Source organism: Clinocottus analis, unplaced genomic scaffold, assembly GCF_023055335.1.
Source record: "Clinocottus analis isolate CAN_PGR_092001 unplaced genomic scaffold, fCliAna1.0.p SCAF_24, whole genome shotgun sequence".
NCBI classification, from domain to species: Eukaryota; Metazoa; Chordata; class Actinopteri; order Perciformes; family Cottidae; genus Clinocottus; species Clinocottus analis.
Window position 1 is genome coordinate 5,898,805 of NW_027175976.1, and position 25,599 is coordinate 5,924,403.

General features: G+C 46.7%; 3 protein-coding genes across 4 annotated transcripts; 1 reads left to right on the plus strand and 2 right to left on the minus strand.

Moving 5' to 3' along the window:
* Positions 1-743: 743 nt before the first annotated feature.
* On the minus strand, positions 744-3,211 carry LOC137793902 (small integral membrane protein 11-like). Its single transcript, XM_068590331.1, has 4 exons — positions 3,069-3,211; positions 2,438-2,583; positions 1,495-1,709; positions 744-1,397 (listed from the first exon to the last, which is right to left on the minus strand). Exons 2-3 carry the CDS (start codon positions 2,450-2,452, stop codon positions 1,521-1,523), a joined length of 204 nt encoding a protein of 67 aa, XP_068446432.1. The 5' UTR covers positions 2,453-2,583; positions 3,069-3,211; the 3' UTR covers positions 744-1,397; positions 1,495-1,520.
* On the plus strand, positions 2,870-6,536 carry mettl21a (methyltransferase 21A, HSPA lysine). The gene is made up of 3 exons (XM_068590329.1): positions 2,870-3,317; positions 3,392-3,503; positions 4,580-6,536. The coding sequence occupies exons 1-3, from the start codon at positions 3,171-3,173 to the stop codon at positions 4,975-4,977; spliced, it is 657 nt and encodes a 218-aa protein (XP_068446430.1). The 5' UTR covers positions 2,870-3,170; the 3' UTR covers positions 4,978-6,536.
* Positions 5,872-10,927, minus strand: LOC137793900 (cyclic AMP-responsive element-binding protein 1-like). Of its 2 annotated transcripts, none has more exons than XM_068590327.1 (8): positions 10,787-10,927; positions 9,765-9,858; positions 9,537-9,689; positions 8,977-9,077; positions 8,608-8,747; positions 8,151-8,318; positions 7,857-8,016; positions 5,872-7,418 (listed from the first exon to the last, which is right to left on the minus strand). In XM_068590327.1, the coding sequence occupies exons 2-8, from the start codon at positions 9,849-9,851 to the stop codon at positions 7,274-7,276; spliced, it is 954 nt and encodes a 317-aa protein (XP_068446428.1). In that variant the 5' UTR covers positions 9,852-9,858; positions 10,787-10,927; the 3' UTR covers positions 5,872-7,273. The 2 variants fall into 2 exon arrangements, with proteins under 2 accessions (XP_068446428.1, XP_068446429.1); XM_068590328.1 differs by lacking the exon at positions 10,787-10,927 and adding an exon at positions 10,611-10,765.
* Between the last annotated feature and the right edge of the window lie 14,672 nt (positions 10,928-25,599).

Genomic DNA, 25,599 nt, shown 5'->3' on the forward strand with positions numbered 1-25,599 from the left:
TAATAGAAAGACATTTTGGGGTCACCACTATGAATCTCCCTCTAAACTCCAAACCTGTGTAAAGCCTGACCTCTAGCGGTCAGAGGCAGGTACTTCTACCTGCTGCCCTTCTCCCTCGGCCGCATTGGTTTACATTTAGGCAAATTCTCACCATTTAAAGTATGCCGAATTAACCATTAGCAGCGTATGTTTGCAATGTGCCTTTATTTGTTCACACAAGTATCGCTGAATTAAAATAATACGGAATGAAACTTAAAAATACGATGCTTGTGAGGCAAGTTCCGAAGTTATAACGAGCGTCTATATTTTAACGACTTATTCATTTGAAATCAATTCCCTCTGTCAACCAGCAAACCCACTGAGACCCCGACATCGAGGTTACGGTGAGTAACACATGATGACGGGCCCATGCTGCGCCAATGACGTCACGACTACCGGCACGCCTCCCGTGAGTCATCCCACAAAACACATGCTTACGGCGTGACGAACACAGCTGACCTTTCGGCTGTTTGGGGCGAATTAACAATCCGGGAGTTTAAATAATCTGATTATTGAGGCGGAAATTGTGTTATTGTGGGAAGGAACATGGCGTTATTTATTGATTTTGTTATCGGAAGTAATCAACCAGAATAATTAAGTCAATTATGCAATAAAAGACCCACATGATTCCGGTTGAATGGGGCTACATCAGCACCCTAAGACATTGTGGGAAATGAAGTCACAACAACATTGTAGTGTGTGGAACAAACCATTTAATATTACAAAAGTTTGACACAAAGTTGATTCACAATCCTCAATGAATATTGCAGAATAAATACCTTGCTGTATTCTTAAAAATAAAGCTGTGGTTTGGTGGTTCAAACCCTGCTCTGCTCGTTGATTTGACATTCATCCCCTAATTGCTCACTGTTGCTGTGTCTATATATTATATCGATCGCTATCGATCCATCTATATAAAAGAGAAAGTGTTATTTAAATTTTGAAAAATGTCAACAGAGTATCTGACACATGCGCACACATATATTGTCTCTCTATTATTGTCCACTATTCCGGTGTAAAAAAGTGAAAATGATTTAAAAAGTTGAGCTCGATAGATAGCACAGCAGAAGACGAGGCCCAGAAAGGCGTGAGTGTTTGTGAAATGAAAAATGGATGCCTGCTGTGGTTCGTTTACGAAGTTCATCCCCGTTAAAAAACGGCCAATAAGTTCCTCCCGAGTCTCACTGAGGGGAGACGGCATGGTTTCAGCTGCCATTTCATTTTATGCAAAAAAAAACTACAACCCTAAATGATAACAGAACTACAAAGAAGCACAGGAACATCCTCCTGTGGTCAACCAGACATCTTGCTCATATGTGGAGCAGGTGGCTTCTCCCTCCGGTCAGCACCATGTTTCCCTGGAGAAGAAAGAGTAAGTGAGATCAAAATAAATTACCTGTCAATATGACTGATTTATTTCATATTATTATTGTTTGTCTGGGTCCGGTGCAGCACCTCTGTCAGCAGCTCCCCTGCTCTGCTCAGTCGTCCTTCTTGTTGTCTATGAGCTCCTGCGTCTGCTGCGCAAGCCTCCTCTTCTCATCCTCCCGCTTCTTCAGCTCCCTTTCCACTTTCCTACTTTGGTAGATCTTCACTCCGGCAAACGCAAAACACAACACCATCGTCTTCAGAGCCAGGATATAGAGGAGGAGGGGGACGTTGTCTAGAACCTGAGGAGAGAACAGTTCAAGTTAAAGGACAGCGTTTGCATTATTCTGCCTCTGGACAGCGACGCACAAAGGAGATATTTCTGTCGAGGAAACAGATTTTTCACGCCTCGAGAAAGTTAATAACTCAAGAAGAAAGGACGAAAGGAGGAGGAAGAAATCTGTTGACCATTTAGGGATCCTGGAGATGTTTCTCCCCCTCCTCCCTCTCTGTAATCCACCGGAGGCACTCAGCTGTCAAACTGAGAGGTCAGAGTTCATTTAGTTCCATCGAGAGGAGGCGGTGTAAGAAAGAGAAGCAGCTGCAACCCATGTGCATCCTGGGCTTGTAGTTGTGACAAGTCATGGCCACAGTTTTCTCTGTCAAAGATTTATGACACCGAATGATCATTTTAAAGGCATCATTACAGTGCACTCCTTTATTTGTCATATAGGCAATCCATAAAGGGGCATATTTTCACTTATTAAACTGCTGTACCGTTATTCTCCACTTATTACCAAGCAGATTGTCGCTAAACACACATCTCCTCCCACAACATACATTCACGCGCACTGTTGAACAGTAACTTCTATTTAATTTGTAGCTAGTAGTTTGTTGTTGTAGCATATTGCGCGTCACGGTTGAGACAACCTTGCATTGTGATAGAAGAACCAACTGCGCAACAGCTATTACACGAATAACAAAACAGACGTCAGATATTTTAGGAAAGAACACAGTTGAGTTTATTTACCTTCCAGTTGACCATTTTGGAGTCCGGGGGTGTTGAAGTTTCTCGTTTACCGGGACAGCCGCAGAGGCACTATAACTGCTCTAAAGAAGGCGGGGCTTGCCGTGACGGGCCAATCGGAATGCAGTGTGCATTGGACGGAAACTGTGCTGCGTTCAAGGAAACGTGTTAATTTAGATGATAGAAGAGTTTGATCGACCGTTGTGGCGTCAATGTTAATGCACTTGGCCGCGATAAAAAAAAAGATCATATATGAAATATGTCGTAAACTGTATTTTTAAAAGTGTAGTTATTGTTTTTAATGTGTCTTTCTCAATTGTGCTATGTATTAGGATTACTCCCATTCAGCATGAATGCATCACAACCGTTGACAAACTAGTGTACACGAGAACCTGCTTGAATGTTCTAGCACTGGGATACAACTATTAAATGAAATTGAATACCTTTTGACATTGTTTGCAACAAATCCCCCCAAAACTCTTTCCACCCAAGTTTTATGTAAATAACGTCAGAAGTACATTTAGGAAAAAATAAATAAATAAACGATGGAACGATTTGAACGAGGCAACGGGCGTTTCAGAACGAGCCAAAAGAGGGCAGTAGTGAGTCAGTAAAAAAAAAAAAAGTAATATACCTTAAATCCTCAAAGAAGAAGAACCGCACTGCGCATGAACACTCGGTCCAATAACAAGCGCACAGCGATGCCATATCGTGTGGTTTCTACTCATTACACAGCATGGCTCTCGTTCCGTACGTAGAAAACCAGTTACCGGTTCTTGCCAAACTCCACAATTCATCAGCGGACTTCCGGTTCGCCAACCACGACCTCCGCCTCGCGCAGGACTGGAAGAAGCTCGGGGTGGCAGCAGTCGTGTGGGACGCGGTAAGCGAGCCGCCACGTTACTTCCTGTTGTTATTACTCATTTGACTGAACGTGCGTGTGCGTCCGTTGTCCAGGCGGTGGTCATGTGCATGTACCTGGAGATGGGGAGGCTGGAGGTGAAGGGGAGAGAGGTCATCGAACTGGGAGCTGGCACTGGACTGGTGGGCATCGTTGCAGCCCTGATGGGTGAGTGAACCATCCAATAAGACACACACATCCAAATGACTGCTGGCTCTGTAAGCCCTAAGGTCAATTTATCAATATAATGAGGCAACATTGTCATAAGGCAGAAATGTAAAGACAAAATATGACTAAAGCTGAAAAATTGAATCTCGATTTTTTTCATATCTCTTATGAAAACATAACTTTACTCATGTTAAAACTTTACACAATATACATATTCAGAAAAACAGAACAGGCTGGTGGAGATGGCTGTGGTGAATCCTCTCTGTAAAATAAATGACTTGTAGTCAGTACTAAGTTCACACAGTTTGAACAGTTCAACAGCTGAGCTGTGGACCTGGTGAGCAGTGTCCAGCAGTGTTCAGGTCGTCGTCAGTCTCCCACGGCAGCGCAGGTGCATGCTGTCCACTGCTGCAGATGTGAATCCTCTCTGTAAAATACATAAATACGAGTCAGTTGAAAAAAAGATGACGTAACGATTGAGCAGAGTGCTCCGCGTGCCATGTGTAAATATTACTCTGATCATGACTGTAGTCATAACTTGAGCAGTACTCCTGGTGCCGTGTGTAAATATTACTCATATCATGGCTGTGGTCTTGAGCCTCGTGCGCCTCAACGCACCACGCTGCACCACGTCACGTGCAGTGTACACATTACTATTCTGCACCATGCAGTCTTACAGACATGTAGCAAAGTTTTAGTAACTACTTACCCATCTTCAAATGGATCTCTCTTATTGGCGTATTGCTCTTCATCAGAAGAATCAAAGCCTTCTCGCTCAGACGATGCGACGTCGTCATCCTCTCTGCTCTCAAAAAAAAAAAGAAGTGTTTCTTGTTGTTGAACTTCTTCGTCGTCGATTTTTTTCTCACTGACCAACTGTTGCTTGTTTATGCTCAGGTGTGTATCCGTTGAGACTCCCTGAGTGTTCATTGGTTAGTTTATTTTAAAAAAAAATTGACGGACGCATGATTCAACATATCACGGAGGAGGAATTCGTGACATTGCCATACTGCCCTCGGGCGGTGGCAGGTGCCAGCGAGTTAAAGTGCACTAGTCCCTTTCTTCACCTTTCACAGGTGCCAAAGTGACCATCACTGACAGAGCACCTGCCCTGGACTTCATGTCCGCCAACGTGAAGGCCAACCTGCCCCCGGACTCCCAGGGGTCAGTGGTGGTGTCCGAGCTGAGCTGGGGCGAGGGCCTTGAGCGGTACCCGGCCGGGGGCTTCGACCTGGTGCTGGGGGCCGACATCGTTTACCTGGAGGACACCTTCGTGCCCCTGCTGCAGACTCTGGAGCACCTGTGTTCGGACGCCACTGCGGTGCTGCTGGCCTGCAAGATCCGCTACAAGCGGGACACAAACTTCTTGGGCATGCTGAAGGAGCGGTTCAGGGTGGAGGAGGTCTACTACGAGAAGCAAAGGGACATCCACGTGTACAAGGCCTGGAAACTGGCCCCCAGGAGGGATTTGTGACGACTGGGCGTCCCGAGCATCCGCCACCATTTACGGTCTTTGCACACGAATCGAATAAAAACTGTTCCAACAAAACATCAAAGATTACCAGAAACACATTTATTAACAGCTGCCAAAAATGTAATATTTGAATAGCTCTAACGTAATGCACTGTATTATACAAGTCGGTGCTGACATTTAGAAATTGTGAATACAAAATTAATGAAAAGCGACATAAAAAAAAAAAGCATATCGTCATGACTATACATATTATCCCTAAAATAATACAACATGGCATTCCACTATGATGAAAAGATGATTCCTGCTCACTGTGAAGCCTCAATGATTTGGTCACACTCGACAATCCTCCCGCAGGATGTGCGATGCGTGCAACCCGAGTCGTACTTGGTGAGATTTGACGCTCCACACAACTAATAGCGTCTCAACGAAATGCATGAGGCCGCCTTCAGAAGGAAAAAGCAACTGAACACTTTGTGAACATATTAAAATCTCCGAGGCAGCTTGTAACAGCAGGCAGCGGCGCACGAGGTTCTCCTGTCGGGTCGGGAGGATTGTGCGTGCGAGGAAAGTGCACATGCCACTTTGTAATCGTTAAAAAACAACAATGTGGGGACAGCCGGAGACACCACTACGTAGACGGGACCTGATATCTCACATTTGCATTCTCAACTCAACAAAAGTTGATTTTTTTTTTTCCCTCAACTAAACAATGAATTCAAACTTTCCTCAAACCGCAAAACGGTGATGACGTTCGGTTCAAAGAGAACAAAATAACAAAACCATTCATGATTCCAGCGATGGGCCATGCGTCTCCGAAATGTAGAGACTCAGGAATTCTGTCATTGCCAAACAAGTAAAGCTCATTATTTGTTGTTTTTCATTCAGAGAGAATCGAGGGATTCATACAATTTATTTTAAAAAAATGGATTGAAAAATCCATAATACAAAAATGTGAGTGGAAATATTGTTCTTTCTTGTTGTAGCTTAATCATTGTTGTTTACATTCTCTGGTGCGTGAGCTGCATTTAATCACATTTTTCCAAATAACTAGATTCAGAAGGCATGAAGCCAGACGTTCAGGAAGGCCGTACCGAACACTTTACGATTGAAGCTTTGAATCCCTGCCTCCCTTTTTAAAAGAGAACAAACAGGTTTCTGTGCTCATAAATGCTGCTGCCACCACTGGAACTTCAAGTCTACTAAGAGTAAAATACATATAATAGAGGAGCAATATGTATCTGCAACTGTGCAGCTAGACCAGGTTTAAATGGAATTAATAGACAGGCAAACAAATGTTAACTGAATGTCAACGTTATGAATGAAGCTTCAAGCTATCGGTACGGCCCTGCTGTTTACTGCAAACTCCAGCGACCAGCAGGAAACAATACCAGTTTAAACCGGTGGAAATGAAAAAAACAAAAAACAATGAGCCTCAGTTCTATGACCAGGAACATGCATCAGAATACATTTGTGTCTCCATTAATGTTTCACAGGAGCGATTATGACCTCGGCCTGTCTTTCTCGCGTCTCTTTAAAGCTGCATTAAACATGAAAACCGTTTTCACAACTCAACATCATGGTTTAGTTTTTTGTTGTTTTTCATGTGTCAAGGCAAAGTAAAAATAAAAAGGTCAATGGCATTATGCAAGCAGATAATCCAATACATAAAACAAAAACACAGCTAAAAGATAAAAATGTCCATGACGCAGTCCATCTACAGTTCAAAGCATTAGTAAGTAACAGATGTTAATGCAACAGCGCGAGTACGATTACAAACGATGCGCACTAGAAGAAACCTCTCCGAGTGATCCGAGTGTCTTGGGGAGATTACGCCGTAAAAAGTCCCGTCGTTATCTGTGATGCTAGTTGAGCAGTTCCCCGTTGCTGGTGATGTTGCCCAGTTTGTCCAGGCACCAGTGACTGGAATGCTTCCCTTTGGCGGTGGCGGCAGCAACCCCCCCCCTTCCCCCACAGAGCCGCCTCATGGTCTGTCCCATCGCTCCACCACCAGGACCCTGTGTGGTTGTAGTGTCCTCCACATCCGCTCTGAGCATTGCGTCACTTTTCATGGGGGTACAGAATTTCGATTTCATAACCGCTGAAGTGGGAGGGGTGTGTGTGTTTTTTCTATTCTCAATGAGTCACATTACAGATTTCCAGCAGTTTTTTTTTTTAAAGAAAGCCAAAGAGTAGAAAAGGGGGGCGTGGCATCCAGATGCATGGCTCTGTGCTGAGTCTCTGTACATGGGGACCGACGGGCCCCTGTGGAGCCACTGGCAGGCGTTTGGTATCGTTTCTACTCAGATTTGTGGCAGTACAAGTCTTTGAGGGCTTTGAGTTCCTCGATGAGGGTTTTGTTCTGGTTCTCCAGCACAGCAACGCGGTTCTCCAGACACTTGACGTACTCCTTCTTCTTCCTGCGACACTCGCGGGCTGCCTCCCTGTGCGACATGAAGACCATGTGTGAGTGGACGTCTGTGGTTAATTAACTCCTAAACGTACATGATGGCTACCTTTCCCTGCAGGGCCTCGCAGCTCCAACCAAGATGCTCTTTTGATGCATGGGACATTCGTTTAATCCCAAAGTAACCACTTGTTAAGCCCTTTCCACCCTCTTTATACATTCATTAACTGAACCTATATTAATTCATAGGATATGGTGATGTGGTCTAACGAAATTATGTAGTTGATAACTATTAAGACAAGAACATCATACTGTCTCAGAGGCCCAAAGGAATCCTGAAGAAGTGGATGTAGGCCAAGGATGTTGGGACAAGTGATTCAGCTTTACATCTCACTGTTTCCTCTCATTTCTAGATGTTAACGCTCCAGCACAAGGAAGACAAATATACCCCACGAGTCAACCACATGCAACATACCTGTTTTTCATAAGTCGGACCTCCCTTTTGCGCGTGACCTCCTCTGTGCCGCCTCCTCCTCCGGAGCCCAGTGCAGGCGAAGTCGCCATGACCACCCCGGGAGTGATGGCGCTGGTGGGGGCCGTACGGATCTGATAGGCCTGGACGTCCCCGGAGGCGGCTGACAGACGAAGAGAGACACGCAGCGCATGTAATCAAGATATTATTCAATTATTCAAACCAAAATGCACTTAACACACGTCATTCACCTTCAGCCGTGCTGAAGCAGAACATCATGTGAAATCATTTCCCCACCTTGTACAACCACCTGGTTGCTGGGCACTAGGATCTGCTGCCCGTCGGTGGTCTGTGCGTACTGCAGGATGGTGGCACCGGCCTGGCCCGCATTGGCCATGGTCAGTGTCTGCAGGCCGTCTGTGCCGTTATTGGCTAGCTGGATGGCCCCTCCCTGGGTAATGGCAACTGCAGAGGGACAATATGTTTAAATCAGTCTCTGGTGATGTTCTCCAAATCCAAAGCAGTATAATGAAAATTGCAATACACGCGGCAACAGCAGCGGGACGCCATCAGATCCTAATTTATTGGTGTGATGTAAACCAATTAAGTAATAATGGCTTATTATACAACGTCTGATAACCACGACTTTGTTTTTAACAACCTCAGGGAAGCATTGCTTCACAGCAGGATATCCTGCATGTTTCAACACGAACCGCAAGCTTCCTGTATCGCAGCAGTATTTCAAAGTTCTTACTGTACTGGCCGCTACTGGTCTGGTAGATGGGAGTGGGCATGCTGACGGTGGTGACGGCAGGGGCCGTGTCGTCTTCTGATTTTTCTTCCTCAATTCGAGGCACTGCTGGAACATCCGACGACAAATCGTTCAGAATCTTCCTGGAGGAGGAAAACAATCACAGAGAGATGTCATCAACACAATTCAAACCCTAAATTGTTCCAGCTTTGACTCAATTTAATTGGATATGATGGAGAATTCAGCATTTATACAAATATTATACTTAATATTCCTATGGACAGTCAAGCAGTAAGAGTTTATAAAAGAAATTAAAGCAAAATGAAATCTTCATTGATTTATTATGTATTTGAAATAAGATGTAATACAGACCTATAGGAAGGTCGTCTCGACAGAATCTCTCGCCTCTTCTGACAATCTGTCACACTGTCTACGGACTCCTGAGAATCCTCACTCTCAGCAATAGTTGAAATCTGCAAATGGATACAAATCATTACACTCTAATTCGAATGGCACACAAAGAAAATCATTTGTTGTTATTCTTTACCCCACATGCTTTTTACATGCAAGACTGGAAGCTGTATGAAATGAAGCGGCGTCTTTTCATCCCATGTGCAACGGGCAGAAATAAGACACTTGAATATATAAACTTTGTAACGTTGTGTACAAGAATGCTTCATTGCCAATATGTTGCAATGAAGGTGGATAATAAGTGATGGATATAATTCACCAAAATAGAGAATAGACAAAGTTCTCTCGCTCTTGTCACGGCATTTTGGAAGAAAATGTGACGATTAATTTGAATGGCTTCAAATGCAAAATTAGTTTCTTTCATTTTGAGATTCTGTAGTGCCTCATGAGTCGTTGCTTCTTATTTAGGCTATAACGCCAATATGGGTCATTGTGTGCTGTAAAATCAGGTGTCCTCTCACCTGTACTGTCTGGACTTGTGGGGACTGGATAACAGAGGGCTGAGCCGCTTGGATCACGCCGTGCACCTGGACCGTCTGACCATTCGGTAGCTGCACGAGCGTTACAGTAGAGCCGCTTGTCGACAGCTGGCCAGCTGCTATGGACGCCTGCAACTATGACAACGCACAATCACGCGACGTCTTTGCCAAGTGGTGGACACGTTCTCAGCGTGTCGCGAGGAGTTTTACCTGGGACAAGGTGATGTGCTGTGCCTCAGACTCGGAGACAACTTGTTCACCACTTTGCTGCGTGTCTGCACCAGCCTCCATTGTCATTTAAAATCTGCAAAAAGTAAGGGAGTCTTTATTTGGATACGCATCATCCTGCTTTAAATAGAACTGAGCAGCACAAACGGTGATCAAGTGGTCTGTGATGATAAGCAACACACACATATATAGACACACACACACTCTCTCTCTCTCTCTCTCTCTCTCTCTCTGGAGGTTTGTGCACTAGTTATTCACAGGAGGAGGGTGTGGCTTAGCTCAATGTGCTAGCATACAATTCATGTATAAGACATTGTAAAACGAGTTTAAAAAATAAATGTTTAAGAAAGCACGTGGCACATGCTGTACTCAAGGGTCAAAAACATAATAAATATTCAGTAGCATTTGAATGACGCTAACTGGAGTTGATGCTAGCTAGCTAGCTAGCGCGAGCGTCATTGAATCTGTTCGCGAGCTGAATTTAACCGCCATTTATTGAACAATCTCCTCATCTCTATTTCCACTCGTGTTTCTTTCCCCCTGCTCCTCAAACAGCTCATCAGGTGCTCTTAACCCCAAACTGTTGTCCACAGCTGATAACGCGCTGGCTGTGATAGCTGAGGCTATGTGGAGGGAAATGTCTGCACTTATGTTTGCAAAAAGGGATCTTTTTTTATCCTCCCACTTTCACTCCCGAGTTTGTTGGCTAAATCCTGTAATACTTTAACCACCATGTTAACATGAATTAACTTCACACATTGCTTCTGCACCGTATTCCTACACAGTTTATTAAAATAAAACACTCAAAGCCCACTCCCATATTAATACCTATGTCTCAGTGGTGTGGAGAGCCAGCGAGCCTCGCAGAGACTGACTCACTTTGAGAGCCTCTGCAACGCCGCCGCCATGATCTCTTTGTTGGCTTTGTGCGGATATTAGGCTCAAATAACTTCTCTGGGCGGCCATCTATCTGTTTAGCAAACATCGGATGCGTATCCTCTTACCAACACAGACTCGCTTCGTCACTCCCGGGTCTACGGAGCTCCACTTTTATTCAGACCGACACGTAAGAGACCGCGTCAGGCTACACCTCCGTCGCGTCACCGAGAACAACAACACGGAGAGGAGGACGAGGGAGACGACGACAGCGGAGAATCAGCTCTGTCGACAGGACCCGAGTGACGGCGGAGAAGGCCGGAGAAGGCCGAGCGCTGCCGAGGGGGATGATGGGAAACCACGGAGATATCCGAAGAAAGGGCTTGAGATCCCCGAACGTATCTGAGCATGCGCCAGATTGTAAACTCATGAATCTATAAAGGACAGCTGTATTAATCTAAATAGTGAATTAATAGCAATAATATTAAATCGTTCATATCTGTGTGTTAAATATGTTAAAATACATTTTGATTTTTAAATTATTTTATAATTTTGTTGTGTACAAATTGACTTCCTTAAATACAATATTAATTGAAATTCTAACATACGTGTATGCTTTACGAAAACACTGCAAATCCTGCTCTGTGAATGTAAAATAATACCCGACCTTGAATTTTAGTACATGTTTCTTGCAATGTTTCCCATCCTCACTGTTATGACATTTTTACAGCTGGGCGTGTCATGGTTCCCTGATGGTTTAATTCATTGTAAATTAATCAAATGTTAGTTTTTATTTATAACACATTTACATCGTTCAGCACACATCATGCACATTGTTGAGCCAGTTTGAAATTCCCAGACTACATTGCTCTTATGTTCCACATGGTGGCAGCAAAAGCCTTCATTATGTTTCCTCACTATGAGCATCAGCACTGCCCTAATATGTTTCTTTTATCCCAGTCTGATGCTATCAGTGTGAATTAGTTTGATCTTAACTGGGATACTGGCTTCGTATCACCAAAACATATTGTGATTTTAATGAGGAAACCAGTCGGCTCCAATCCTGTATCACGTATTATGTACTATTTACAGCCCTCGTGATTCACATTACATTTACTTCTCCTTGGTCGTCCAATTCAGCCATAAAACCTGCTCATTAACTCTGTCACTAGGTGTGTGTCAGGACTGGTGCTGTCGGACTGAAATGGGTTCTAAGCTGTGGCAGCTGGTCAAAATCCTGCGGGGAAAATGAGACTTCAGACCAATTTACGACCATCATCTCTATGTGCGAGGTCATTTCAGAGGCCTCTTAAACCCCCCCACACACACACATATGTCAAACATACCATCTTCACCTATGGAGTGATTGACAACACCAGTGGTGCAACATGTTCACTGCTGACCAACCAATCTTGTGTCCTTTACCATAAAAACTGGCTCTATTTTTGCAACAACACTAAATTGTGTGCTTTACTATTCAACGCGAAGACCCGATTTATTAATCGTGCAGTCACCTATTCATCATTAAAACTCATCTCAAATATCATAAATATGCGTCACAAACCAGCCTTCTCATCCATCACAGTTGAAGTCAATAACTTGATTGGACATTGATTTCCCTCAATAAAGACTGCTAGAGGATAGCCATAGTGAACCATAATTAACCTGCAGTGGAGCGCGTTCATTAGTTATCACTGAATGTGGACTTTTGGCTATGCAGATTCAGATTGTTTAGTGTCTTTGGCGTTGCACAATATACAACATTATACACCAAAATTATATCCATTCACACATTTGTACCAAGCTTGCATGAACTAACAATAACAATTTCCAGGATTTTAATTAATACGATGGTGTGATCTCAGAAACGAGAACCAGTATTTTTTTTCAGAAGCGAGAACCAGTGTTTTTTGTTTCTGCAATTTATTTCTTTATTACCATACTATTATTTAAAATGTCGGCAATTAATTTTCTGTGGATCGACTAATCTTCTCAGCTCTAAATCTTGTATAAATAAATCTTAATTTGGCCTCTCCCTGTCACTGAAACCCAAAGCCTTTCCCATCCGCCGTTGAAAACACATGAACGAACAAACACAATCAGACCGCGCTTGCATTATTCACGTCTTTATCACATCACCATCACATTTTCAGGAGTGCATATCAACATGGTCGGTGTGCCTGGTGATTAAAGCGCATTTCCGATTCAGACTGCGAATGCCGGTGAGTCCTGGCACAGAATATCTGATTGCAGGGTTTACCAGAGCGCTCTGCAGCAACGACCCTGGCTGTAAATCACGGCTGAAAGCACCCACAAACAGCCGAGTGAAATGATGCCACAGACGTCCAAAATGGTGTAGGAGGAGGAGGAAAGGAGTTTAATCTTCAGCATATGAAGTAGAGACCTGACTCCAATCCATAGCCCGATCCTTTCCCCTTAAACCCAGCTGTCAAAGCCCCTGGCTTAACACAAGCCTCCAAAAACCCATCGACAGCAAACCCTATGACACTTTCTCCTTCCCCAATTTTTTGTCTCTGCTCTCTTTCCGTGTGTGTGTGTGTTTTTTTTTTTAATCACACAGTCATTCAAAACCACGACCCTTTCACAAGCACCTCTGCTTCAGGCATGCCCCCCCCCCCCCATGCACTGCAATATTGAGCGTATTAATAACATGCCTGATATATTATTTCAACTTTGCCGTTGAATTTTAAATGCAGTCCTCAATCAAAAGCGAGTGGAAATATCACACCTGCCACTCAAGCAGGGCATTATGGGAGATATATCAAGGGGGGGCCGCGGCTCCGTCCGGAGAGAGAGGCTGAATATTAATACACGGAGGGGGGGAAACATGCAGTGCATTTGAATACCACTGACCTTATGTGCATGCTTTTCATTGTAGGTAGAATTACCTGCATCGCATATGAACCAGTGCACCTGGCTCAGGTTGCCATGGATACTGGGCCCCACAGTCTGTCTCTCTCTATCACACTCTCTCACACACACACACACACACACACACACACACACACACATTGGGTTCTCAAAACTGAAGATGTGGGTTTCAGAGATATCCAGTAAAAAAAAAGAAAAATATTGTGCCGCTGAGGTGCAGTATGAAGCTGCAGCTGCGAGGCAGGAGAGTTATCTAACACACTGAGATTGTGCTGACCCGGACCTCTTGCTAATCTCGGCTGTAGGCAACACCGAGCATCGGGCGATCTCAATCAATCCGTCAAGGTGTCAGCTCCTCCCTCCCTCTCTATCTTTCCCCCCTGCAAGGATTCTTCGCCCGCTCCCCTCCCCCTAGCCACTTCTTTCTATTTGACCATCCTTTCTTTCTTTCTTAAAGGTTAGCTTTCGATTTTTTTTCTCTCCCCCCATCGTCTGTCTGCGTATGTTGAAGGAGGTGTTGGACACTGTGGTCCATCCTCCTTCTACCAAATCATAGTTTGAGTCTCTGTGTTCCCTCGCTGAGTCGGAGGATGTTTTCAGATCGTCATATGTAGATTTTTTTGAGCCACAACACCAAAAAAAAAATGCCCATTTTATTTGACAAGAGATGCACACACACCGGATCGGTTTTAGCACAGATGCTAGCTTTGTGGCCACGATGTAACCGATCCACAGTCTCTTCCATTCCTTGAGGCCTAACACGTAAACACATTTCTTCATGGTTCCATACAGTGAGGTGCAAAGATTTCATCAAGAAAAAAAGAGATGTTAAGGGGTCCTTGTGTTTTGTTGGCAGACACTCTGATTTGAGGCCTTTCCAAAAATCAGACAAAACTCCCAAATACAAACACCGCCTCTTTCAGAAAACCCTAACCGACACTTTAAAACACGGCAGCGAGCGCTGCCAATTTCACTTGTTCAATCTAAGCACCGGCTTGTTACTCTCTGTTCAGTTTTTCCAGCTTCCGCAGCCCCTGGAATTTTCTTTTTCAATTGCCAGGAGTTTGAAGCCGGTCTCAGGTGTTTCTTTATCGTCGTCGGGCTTCACACGGGTAGACGGGCTCTTCCCACACTCTGCTGTGTTCGTCAAAGACACGCGAGTTTCAACTGGAGCAATCTCGTCCTGTGAAGAAACCAGAAGTGCTGGCTGATACAAGAACCCCCCCTCCCCCCTCCACACACACACACACACACACACACACACACACACACACACACACACACACACATACATACACACACACACCCTTTAGTTCGGGTTCTGTGGAGAGAGATATCTCCTCCTTCAGGTATTCATGCCGGAGGTAAAACTTGTTGTCCGAGTCCTCGCTCGAAGTTCTTCCCCAGTTTTTAAAATATTGCATGATCTAGCGGAGCGAAACGTATCTTTTTGGTCTCGTTCTCATGTATCAACAACATGAGTTCAATGTCAAAGAGAAAAAAAACAAACATCTTCACACTTTTACTCCAGAAAGTGCATTTTTGATATTTTTGCTTTTGATCTATGACTTGTTCCATTTTTTTTCTTTTTTCCTTAAACGAAAATCGACAATCGCTCCCCACTGTTGCCTTTTTCTCTCTCTTGGTGAGGCAGTGGGAGGGAAAGAGAGCGGTACAGACAAAAGCACACACATGATAGAGGTGCTAGTGTGTGTGTGTGTGTGTGTGTGTGTGTGTGCGCGCCACACTCCTCCTTCCCGTCATAACATGTCATTCTGGACACTATTACTCCCAACAGAGGCCGACACTGCGGCTCACTGACGCGGAGCGTGAGGTCATCTGTCAAACAGAGAGGCGTTTGTGCGTCTGTGTGAGTCCGGCGAGGACGTGCCGGCACATCTCCTCCATCTCGACTCGACTCGGCGTGAGATAACACGCCGCGTGTCGGCCCGTGTTTGTACACGCGGCCGGAATATGTTTCTGCTCGGTGAGATATGGCGGAGGACGAAGACCCTGGGAAGCTGTCGTTCGCAGGTTTACCTCCCAAACACCTGCCCCCTCCCCCCTCCCTCCTCTCGCCCGTCACCTCCTCTGGCGAGTTCAAAGGTTGCCACAGCTACCGGCGTCCCAGCGGGAACGCAATGTGCTCTGCCCCGGAGCCATCGGAGCAAGCGTGCTCGGCAGGATGTGGAGGGGGGGTGTATGGTGACCTTTGACCTGGGCTTACTGACGGCAAAGTGAAGTGGGAGGGTTAGAGAAACTGGGCTGTGCGAGGTTGTAAATTGGGCTGACCCTCGCTGAGGATTGGCGCGCTGGGGTTGTGGGCGGAGCGGCCTTTTAGCTTCTGAGCCCGGCGACTCGTGCCGGCCGCCTCCTGGATTTCCGAGGGGGCCCTGGGTGAGCGAGATAGCCGCCCTCTAATCCGCCGAGGCTCTCTCACCTTGCCTCCTCCGTGTTTCCCAGATAGCGCATCTTTTGTGTCAGATCTGTGCAGCTGTCACCCGCCGCTGCTTGTAAGGATGATGCTGGCTTTGTGGGAGTGTGTGTGTGTGTGTGTGTGTGTGTGCAGAAAAATACACCAAAAACATTGAAAGATGTGAAAGGTGCCTTTATAAAACGCTCCCCACCCCCAAAAAGAGAAGGGGGGGGGGGGGGTAGCCATGAGGCAGTCGATGCTGCAAATATCATGTCAATTTGAAATATTTATTGGAGACAAGAAGAATCAGAGTATTTTAAATTCCCTAGCAAAGATATAATATCTGTTCCTCTACAAATGGCTCATTTCACAGAAGGGTCAATTTGATTGGCAGCTGACCTTCAATACAAATTTGAATTCATTTTGTCAATTCAACAGCTTATTCTGGAGCGTGCCAAGGCATTTTTCTCAAATTTGCACACTGAATCCACTGTGGACCCATTGTGAAGGATATTTTCCAAAAAATTGGACTTTTATGCTCAACAGATTTTAAAATATTTCCCTTTCTTTATCAGGGACACTGGAGCAGGTTGTTTACCCTTCTGTTCATTTTCATTTGGCAAATCTTACACGGTTGGAGCTGGCTTGACATACTGTTTATCTGAACAAGTTATACAAGTAAATATAAAATCCCCTTAAGACTTGATTCGATGGAGCAGTAGGCTTTCTGCGGTGTTTATAACATAAAATGTTTTAAACCTTTTGCCCTCTTGACTGCGGAAAATTTGACTTTCTAATCATGCGACGTGCATTTTTAATGCTGGAAACTTGACACAGAGCTCACTTCGCTGTCTCTTCGAAGTCAGAAGATGCAGAAATATTTGTGCAGAGAAAGAGAAGCCAGAATGTGTGTGTGTGTGTGTGTGTGTGTGTGTGTGTTTTTCCACGTCTGCGTATATGCATAGGGGAATAGCAGGGGACAGTCAGGAGAAGGGTTATTTACTGCGCGGCCCAGGCGACCTGTCCGTCCTCACGTCCGGCCCCAGCAGATTAAGATGCAGCCGCTGGCGGCTGCCAGAGCGGGCTGAGATTGATGGGGAACACGGGGGCCACAGAGGCCCTGCAGAATCCTGAACAGAGCCTGTGGGTACCGACCAGCCATGCCGCTTGCAGACAGCAGCGCCTCTCTCCCTCTCTCTCTTGTCACCCTTTTTTTTTTTTCTATCTTTCTTTTTTTTCTGGCTTTTCTTTATCGCTCTGTTGCTCTTTCTGGCATTTTTTCGCTCTCTGTCACTCCGCCGCTTTCTGCATCCCTGTTTTTCTGTCTCTCTGTCACTCTATCGCCCCACTGTGCCCCCCAACTAGACTCGCAAGCCCCCCCTCCCTCATCCCCCCTCCTCCTCCCACCCCCGGAAGACGCTGTCTCAGCAGCTTTAGCAGATTTGGATGTCATGAAACTGCAGGTGTGTCAGCAGCCGTGTGTGTGTGTGTGTGTGTGTGTGTGTGTGTGTGTGTGTGTGTGTGTGTGTGTGTGTGTGAGAGAGAGAGAGACAAAAATGAGGATGAACATGCTCTCAATAAATAATTCTCTGGTTAAGATGGGTAGCAGGAAAGTTAACTGTGAGATGGATGCCTGTGTGTGTGTGTGTGTGTGTGTGTGTGTGTGTGTGTGTGTGTGTGTGTGTGTGCGTGTGTTCACGAGCGCTAACATGGATCAATTGCAGCTTCTATAAGCTGTCTGCCCAGCTGAAGAATTGCCGAAGGGAATAAAAATAGCAATTATCTCAGTGTGTCAACATCTGCATGAGTGTTTATACTTGCCAGTTGTTTGAAAGTAATTCTAATGTTGCAGTGATGGAGGAGGGAAAGCATGAGAATGGAAAATAGATGCTGTGTGTGTGTGAGTGTGCGGGTATGTGTGTACGCTGCATGGACAAACTGCACTGGCAGGGTTTTTGTTGGAGTCCCCAGGGCAGAAGACGCATGAGTCAGCGGCCAGTAGGATTTATGGCCAATTGATTAAATTAGCATTTGTTCTGCTACTGGGGCAGCAGCCTGTCAGTATAAACACACACTGAAACACACACACTCCCACGTGGGCAAACAAACATGCACCTGTACACCGACTGCAGTAAAGGAACGCGGAGGGAGAAGAGGAAAAAACAACAAGACAATGAGGAAAGAAGAGAAGAAAAAAAAACCCCAGAGAAGGAGTAGACAATTAGCAATGGTGTCAATAAGTCAACGTGATTAACATCAGGATCACTGGGATGTAAATACTGGAGGAAACACACACTGCGCCTCATTCCTTAGCAGCTCCTTCATGCGATGCAGCGCGTGAGCACGGGGGTCACACACTCCGGGCTTGCTGACAAGCCTTTTTTATGACATTCATCAAAGCCATCTGCCATTTTCCGCTCAATTAATTTGTTATGGGAAGTGGGATCAATTAAGTGCGCACTGTAATGGCTTTATATCCTTGTTTCCCTTTTATAGCCCAATATTTTCTGTGCTCCACTCTGGCATGAAAAGGCAAAATCGATATCCCCAGCTATTTTCCCCTCCCGTGGACTAATTTGTTTTTGCCACTCTCTTCCTGGCATGATAAACGGGCCTTAATGAGGGGTTAGGGCGAGGGGGACGGACTCAACACAAACCCGGTACTCGAGCCAACAGGCCCGCTCGCCCCATCGCAGCCGCTCACTCCAACGAAACCCGCACAGCCTAATCTACCCGGATCTCATTCGGATGTCAGGAGGAACGTGTTCCCCACACTTCCAGACGCGGCAGTATCAAGAGGGATTGACCTTCGCCCCGTTATCACCGGACGCGCCGCTCACCCGCAGCGATAGCAAGTGGCTTAAAAGACGGCGACGATAAGGACAATGGGTGGGGACGGTTGCTTTGACAGCGACGGGGGGTGGAGTGGCGTCGGCGCGCGGCGCCATTAGTACGAGTGTCACGGGGCGCCGCTGTACTCGCCTCCTCACCTCGACCCCTGCGACGTATTGATCGCCTTCCCATTAAGCCCGCTGATGGGCTTGATGATATGACCAAGAAGTAGGAGGGAGGGGAGGGGGGGTGATGTGGCCGCGTTTTAAGTGCGTGCATGCGCATGACTTCCGAGCAGGTTGAGGGGCCGTCATTACTTCTGGAGCGGGCCCGGTGACATTGCCGTATTGATTTTGACATCATCTGGTTGGGGTCTGCTTTAGAGGCCGGCAATTTAAAGTCGTCACTGGTTGCCCGACAACAAATAGTTGCAAATCAGACACAGCCGGGGTAGCCGTTTGTTGAGGAAAGCGTCCAAAGCGAAGTTGTTCTCACCCTGAAATAACTATGAAAAGTGCACCTGTGCTGATGTTTGTACTGCTGCAAGTTTTCCTTCCACCCCAGAGGTCACAACAGCATCCCATTGTTTTCAAAAGTGCATTAAAGCAGTTGTTCCTGCACCGGCGAACGTAATTCATCACTTGATGGATGACGACTTAATTTTTCCAAACACAGACTTGTAGCTCCAAGTCAAAATCATTTCATATGTATTGAAGGGAGCGCCGTTCTACTGGAACTGAAAGTGAAGGAAATCAATGCACGTCTCCACCTGCTTTTGCCTGCCACTCTCTGCCTTACGTTTCTGTTTTGACACTTCATTGCAGCCAGAAGAAGTATATGTAACAGTGCACCGTAATGCAACGCATGAAAAGGTGGCCATTAATGGATTTTTGAAAACAATGGAGGGCTGCGAGCTGTGGGAGGTAAGACAAACCTCAAAGGAACACACAGTAGTTTCAGACAAGCCAAAACCATTTGTGTGCTCGAGGCATGGAAAAATAAATTACACTGGTATTATCTTTTAAATATCTATAAATCAGTACTGCATTGATTAATAGATACATTAATTTTACTCCTGTGGACAAATAAGACCAATTACCAGCCTCCACATGGCATTTGAATTGAGGGCCACCGGGTCGCAGTCTGCTGGGATGCTTTACAGCACGAAAAGGAGAAAAAAAAGATCGGCACTGCACGGTTCTGCACGGACACGTTAAACGATGCCGTTTATTAAAAAAAATAGATTTGAGCGGCTTCGAAATTCAAATTTTGCAGGAACAAAACCCCTCTCCAGCTGTAACGTGTTGGAGGTCACGGTAACAGAGGATGAAGGGTCAGCCTGCTGGACACGGGCTCCATTCAGCCGCAGGGTGGGAGGTGGCGGGGCGAGACTCGGCTGCCTATCAGGACCAGCCGCAGATTAAAACTCCATCGATTCCGGTGTAATTTATTTATCAATTCCCAAAAAATTAAACATTGACCTCATTCTTTGAAAAATCCCCTCTTTTAATCTGGTAGTGACTTGAATAGCGAGCGAGCGAGCGAGCCAGCGAGCAGTCAGACGCGGGGCCCTGTATTCCCAAAAAGTGAAACAAGTCGTGGGGGGAAAAAGCAGCTTTCTTCCTCGCGCTTTACAGTTCAAAAGCGAGACTATTAAAAGCTCCGTACTTCTCTTCTGCTTTGCTGCCTCTCCCGAACCCCTAGGACTCCGACTACTTCTGACAATAAACAACTCATACATTTCTCACCGCCGCGCCAAAACCGCCGCTCCTTTCCTCCGCCATCCGTATTCTCGTCACTCCTCCCGCTCTTCTGATCTTTTCTTCCCTCTCTGGCTATCACTGGGTGCTGTCTTCCTGGGTGCTGTTACACACTGTAACTTTCTTATCACCACATCAAAGCCTCTTCTCTTCTCTTTGCCACCCTCCCACCCACCGTCTCTGCCCTTCTCTGTCCCCCCCCCCCCCCCCTCCCCGCATCCTTCGCCTCCCGCCGGTTACAGATGTGCAGAGTTTCTCTGCGAAAAAAACAAACAAATCCTGCTGACTGCAGAAAACAAACACATCACCGCATCGTTATGGAAGCCTCATCCTTCGCCTTCTCTTCCTTCGCTGCGCCGCTCGGACAGAATCGTAAGGTTAGCTCGCTCATGTCAAACAGCCTCTCCTCCCCCGTCCCGTCGCCTCGCGCCCTGCTCTCCGTCGTCCTCCTCACCCCTTCCTGAACCCTCCCCATGACCGGGCCCCTGTAATCCAATTAAAAGCACATTAGGGCCAAATGAATAGCGCTAGATTTAATTAGCTGCTGACGAAGGTTGGCTGCGTTAGCCTGGCAGTTCGGGTCCCCGGATGGGGCTCGCGGGGGAGATGAGCGTTGTTCGTGCCTTCACCCCCTGCCGATGTCGAGGGGGCGAGCAGCGTTAGCCGGCGAGCCGGCGCGGGTTTTTTTTTTGCATGCAGCGCTTCTGTGTGTCAGATGGAATTTACAAGTTCAAGGCTGTACGTGTGCAGGATTATAGTAAATAAGCTCTTAAAGGATAGAGTCGCTCTTTTTTTTTGAAGTCCATCTCAAAACTCACGTGCGCGCATGGACACGGAAATGAAGCTATAACCCGTTTCACACACGTCCTGCAAGCCGGAACTCATCGCGACTGATGATTCGGGGCACAAGCGAGTGGGTGGTGAGTGGATGGCGTTTCCAAGGGTGAAGAAGAAGAAGCTCATTCCCCCACAACACAGCTAAACACACGAAGGCCCGCCTCTCCTTCTTCTCTTGGTTTTAGCGAGCTAACTAGCTTGCAGCGTCATTTTGTGGAACGCTCCTTCATAAAGTTCAACCATTATTGCTGCCGATGAAGACGAGTCACTGGAAGTTTTAACGTCGCTTCTTGTTTCGTTCACACAACCCGTCTCATTCGTGCTTCCTCTTCTCTCCTCCTCCTCCTCTTCCTCTCCTCACTCGAGTAATGCAACCTTTCCTGCTGCAACCTCCCAATGTGCACAGTCAGCAGAGTAGTCAGCGTAACCCACTGTGGCATTTGCATCGTGCCCCTCTCCCTGTGTGTGTGTGTGTGTGTGTGTGTGTGTGTGTGTGTGTGTGTGTGTGTGTGTGTGTGTGTGTTCAGCGTCTAATGAAGAGAGACAGTCTCTGCTGGGGTCCCCTTTTTCCAGCCACCAGGGGTCTCAGGTGCAGTAGGTGGACAGTTGGTGTGTGTTTGTGTGTGTGTGTGTGTGTGTGTGTGTTAGTACACGCTCGAGTGCCTGTGCGTGTGCATGTGGTCATATTTAATCATGTGTTCATGCACGCGTGACAGTATTTATGTTTGCACGCATGCAAGTCCGCCTTTGAGCGTGCGCGCTCCTGCGCGTGCATTCGTGTGCATGCATGCACGTGTGTGCGCATGTGTGTGCGACTGTGTGTGTGTGTGTGTGTGAGTGAAATGAGACCCAGGTCCCGGCCTCTCCATTTCTCTCTGCAGGTAATAAAAATATAGAGTGCCCTCCAGATCCCTTTATAGAGAGAGAGTTGAGACCGCAGCGAAATCTAGGACAGGCTCCATTGATTTGGAGGCTACAGTATTACTCGCCATCACAGCCAAGGCAATATGAGAGGCCTTTTTTCTTTTTCTTTTTTTAAAAAAAAAAAAAAATCACACAGCCACCCTGAGCCTAGAGGGACACAGAGAGGATGGGGGTACGGATCATTTGGAAAACCCTTATTTTGTTTCCTCCCCGTGCCATCTTCACCTCGCCGTGTGGAGAAATAACACGCTCCACGTTTCCACTCCCATTTCCTCTTGAACAATGCCGTTTCTCGCTCTGCAACGCCAATCTCCACATCTTTAGGAAGACACAGAAGACGTAACACGAGCGCCGCGCCGCTCTCGGCACCGCGGTCCCTCGGCTTTGTGATCGTTTCTTTTCTTTTTGTTGTTTTGGATTGAAATTTACATTTTTATTTAGTGAGTCGAGTGAGCGTGCCGGGGTGTGTTATACCACTCTCGGGTATATTAAACCTGTTAAAAGCCCATTGTGTTATTTCCCAAATGTCAATCAAGGTGGAAAGAAAAAGGCATTCTCCTCTCAATTTGGTTCCCGTCCAGCAGCAGTGATTGGTACCATTTCAAGACCTGGGATTTGTACACTTCAAAGGTGTGGACGAATGGAAAAAAAAAAAAAAATGTTTTCATAGTGTCGACTTCTCCTGAATTGGGCTTTTCCAGATCTCTGGAGAGCGGTGGAGTGTTCTGGGTCGGGCCAGGAGCCGACCCCCTCTGTCTGGCTAAATAAGATAAGACCCTGTCATTGTATCCCTCCACTCCACCGCCCTGACCGCATCAAATATTCATGGGCCACAGCAGACTCTTAAGTAAACTGGCCAATTTGTTGCGGAAGACGTGCATTAAGATTGGCTGGGCCGATATGCGACTGGACCCCCCCGCCCCCCCTCCGGGGGACGGGCCAGACAGGGGCGGACGGCTGCCATTTTGGCTCTCCCCGTCTCTATTGTTGAGCGGCGAGGGACGTGGGAGCGGCACGTGGCGGTGTTGTCTGGCGGCGAGGGGCAGAGCGTGAAGGTGAGGGCGGGGCCCGGGGAACAGGAGTGGATGGGAGATAACGGGAGGTCACGAGAAGCTGCCTTTCATCCGGACGCGTGTTGAGAGCGAGTTAAGGAGGAAGCGAAGAACAATGAAGGATAGAGGTGGAGTCATGTTTGAATGACAAAAGATAAGCGCTGCGCCGAAGGAGGGGGGGGGTTGATTTAGAAGGAGGAGGAGGACAAAGTGGTGGAAACGTATGGATGAGCTGCAGTGCACACATGAAGGGGAACAACTTAATAGATCCTATTACGGGGACAAACAAACAGAGAGTACATGCGCCGCAGCGCAATCACACAAACACAACGCCTCTTTAAAAAAAAAGATGGCTCATGCGGCGTCTTCCAAAACAATAGATTTCAAGGATAGCCCATCTCCACATTATATCTCCCCGAGGACAGAAGTTGACAAATCACTAAAGCACATTTTTATTTTGCTTTATGGGCGCAGAAGTTGAGCGGTGGCAAGGGAGAGACACAACTTTACGCTCGGCGATTCCCCGCGGGGCATCCGATGGAAATGAGCTGAGGAAGAAGAAACAACGACTGAAAAACAAAACACGAGAGGAAGAAGAGGGGAAACATAAGTAGATGAAGCTCATAAAACCCCAACTCGTAAAACTGTTGAGCGTATCTGAGAAGTGAGGCGGGACAAGTCGGCGAGAGGGGTGGGAGGGGGCGCGTGGTCCCCGACGGCGGCGAGGGGCGAGACCGCGACCTGTGGACGCTGAGTGGGCGGCGGAGAGGTCGAGGGGCCCGGCACAGTTATCAGGTCACTTCCGCAGAGGACCGGCGAGTGTTTAGAGAGCGACCGGGTTGCCGGGTGACCCCTCCTCCTCCCCTCCCTCCCCCGACAGCCTGCTCGTCATCTGGCGCGCCGGGGAACTCTGGAGGGGAGGGGGGGGGTGCGGCGGAGAAGAAGCTCGCCGTGAATATCAAACGTGACATTCTGCCTCGCAGCGAAGAAGAGGAAAAGCGAGAGAGCGGAATCATGATTTTGCGGTGAGAAGGGGCTCGCCGTTTCTCTTCCGGTGGACACGAGGCCTCTTAATTTCTCCTCCCTGGATTGTTGATGACTTTTGCGGCACGCGGCTGCATTCAAATCAGTCGGAACCTGCACTCCCCGCATGCAAACAGCTTATTTCGTTGCGCCCTCTGAGAGGTTTGATGCTCGCCTCAATGGGCTTGATGCTGAATGAGTCCATTTACATGCTAATAGCCGTGCATGGCAATTTCCTTATCACGTATGTAAATGAACACATTTGCGGGAGCCCTGTTGGCCGAATGCAAACAGTAAACAATATGCTGACTTCATGTTAACGTTTCACTTTATTTATTCATGCGGTAATTAAACACTGCCGACACACATGATTCTTCGCTGATAGGCTCGTTAGCATTAATTAACTCTCATTTGGAAGAAAAAAAAACGCACCGATCCATCACACCTGTAGTTTCCAAACCGTCTGCGGGGTCTTAAGAGCGTTCTGCATCTGCGACATGATACCAGCGATATGAAACCCTGCGCTCTCCAGAATAAAACGTGGCAAACGGGTACATTCATATCCACGTGTGGGTGTGTTGAGGCCTGTGAACAGACGCATGTTATTAAAGTAGGAGTAGAAAATGTATGAGAGAAGAGAAAAAAGGAAGAAAAAAAAAAAGGTATGCATGCAGCCCGTGTGTGTGTGGGTGTGGATGAGGATTATTCTGAGCTCTGCCATCTGTAAACAGGCGGACAGGTTTGCTTCCAGAACGATGAGACAGTAAAACAGCATAAATAAACACTTCAAGTCAGCAGAGCGCACGCTTTAAATGTGAATAATGATTGTGTTGCTACAGTTTTTGGGGTTGTTGCGGGTTTGCGCGTGAGGAGCGGCTTCAAATCTTTCCCGTCTGTGTGTGAAGGAGAGCGGGAAAAGATTGGATTCTGTGTGTTTTTGCCTCTCGGAGCTCCAGCAGACATACATTATGCAGGTATGGGCCGTGTGAACTTGGCGCACACACCTCGGCATCACGCAGCGATGCCAGTTCAGGTTCCAGGTGCTGTGTGGTATTAAGACATCAGAGCAAAAAAGGAACAAACAAGCGTTTTCTACCCAGCTTGTGAGCACATGTGGTGTTTGATAAAGGCCCGAAACAATAGCATTACACAGAAAAAGCTCTGTACGGGTGTTCATCTCATTTCATGCTGTCTGACACTTTAAT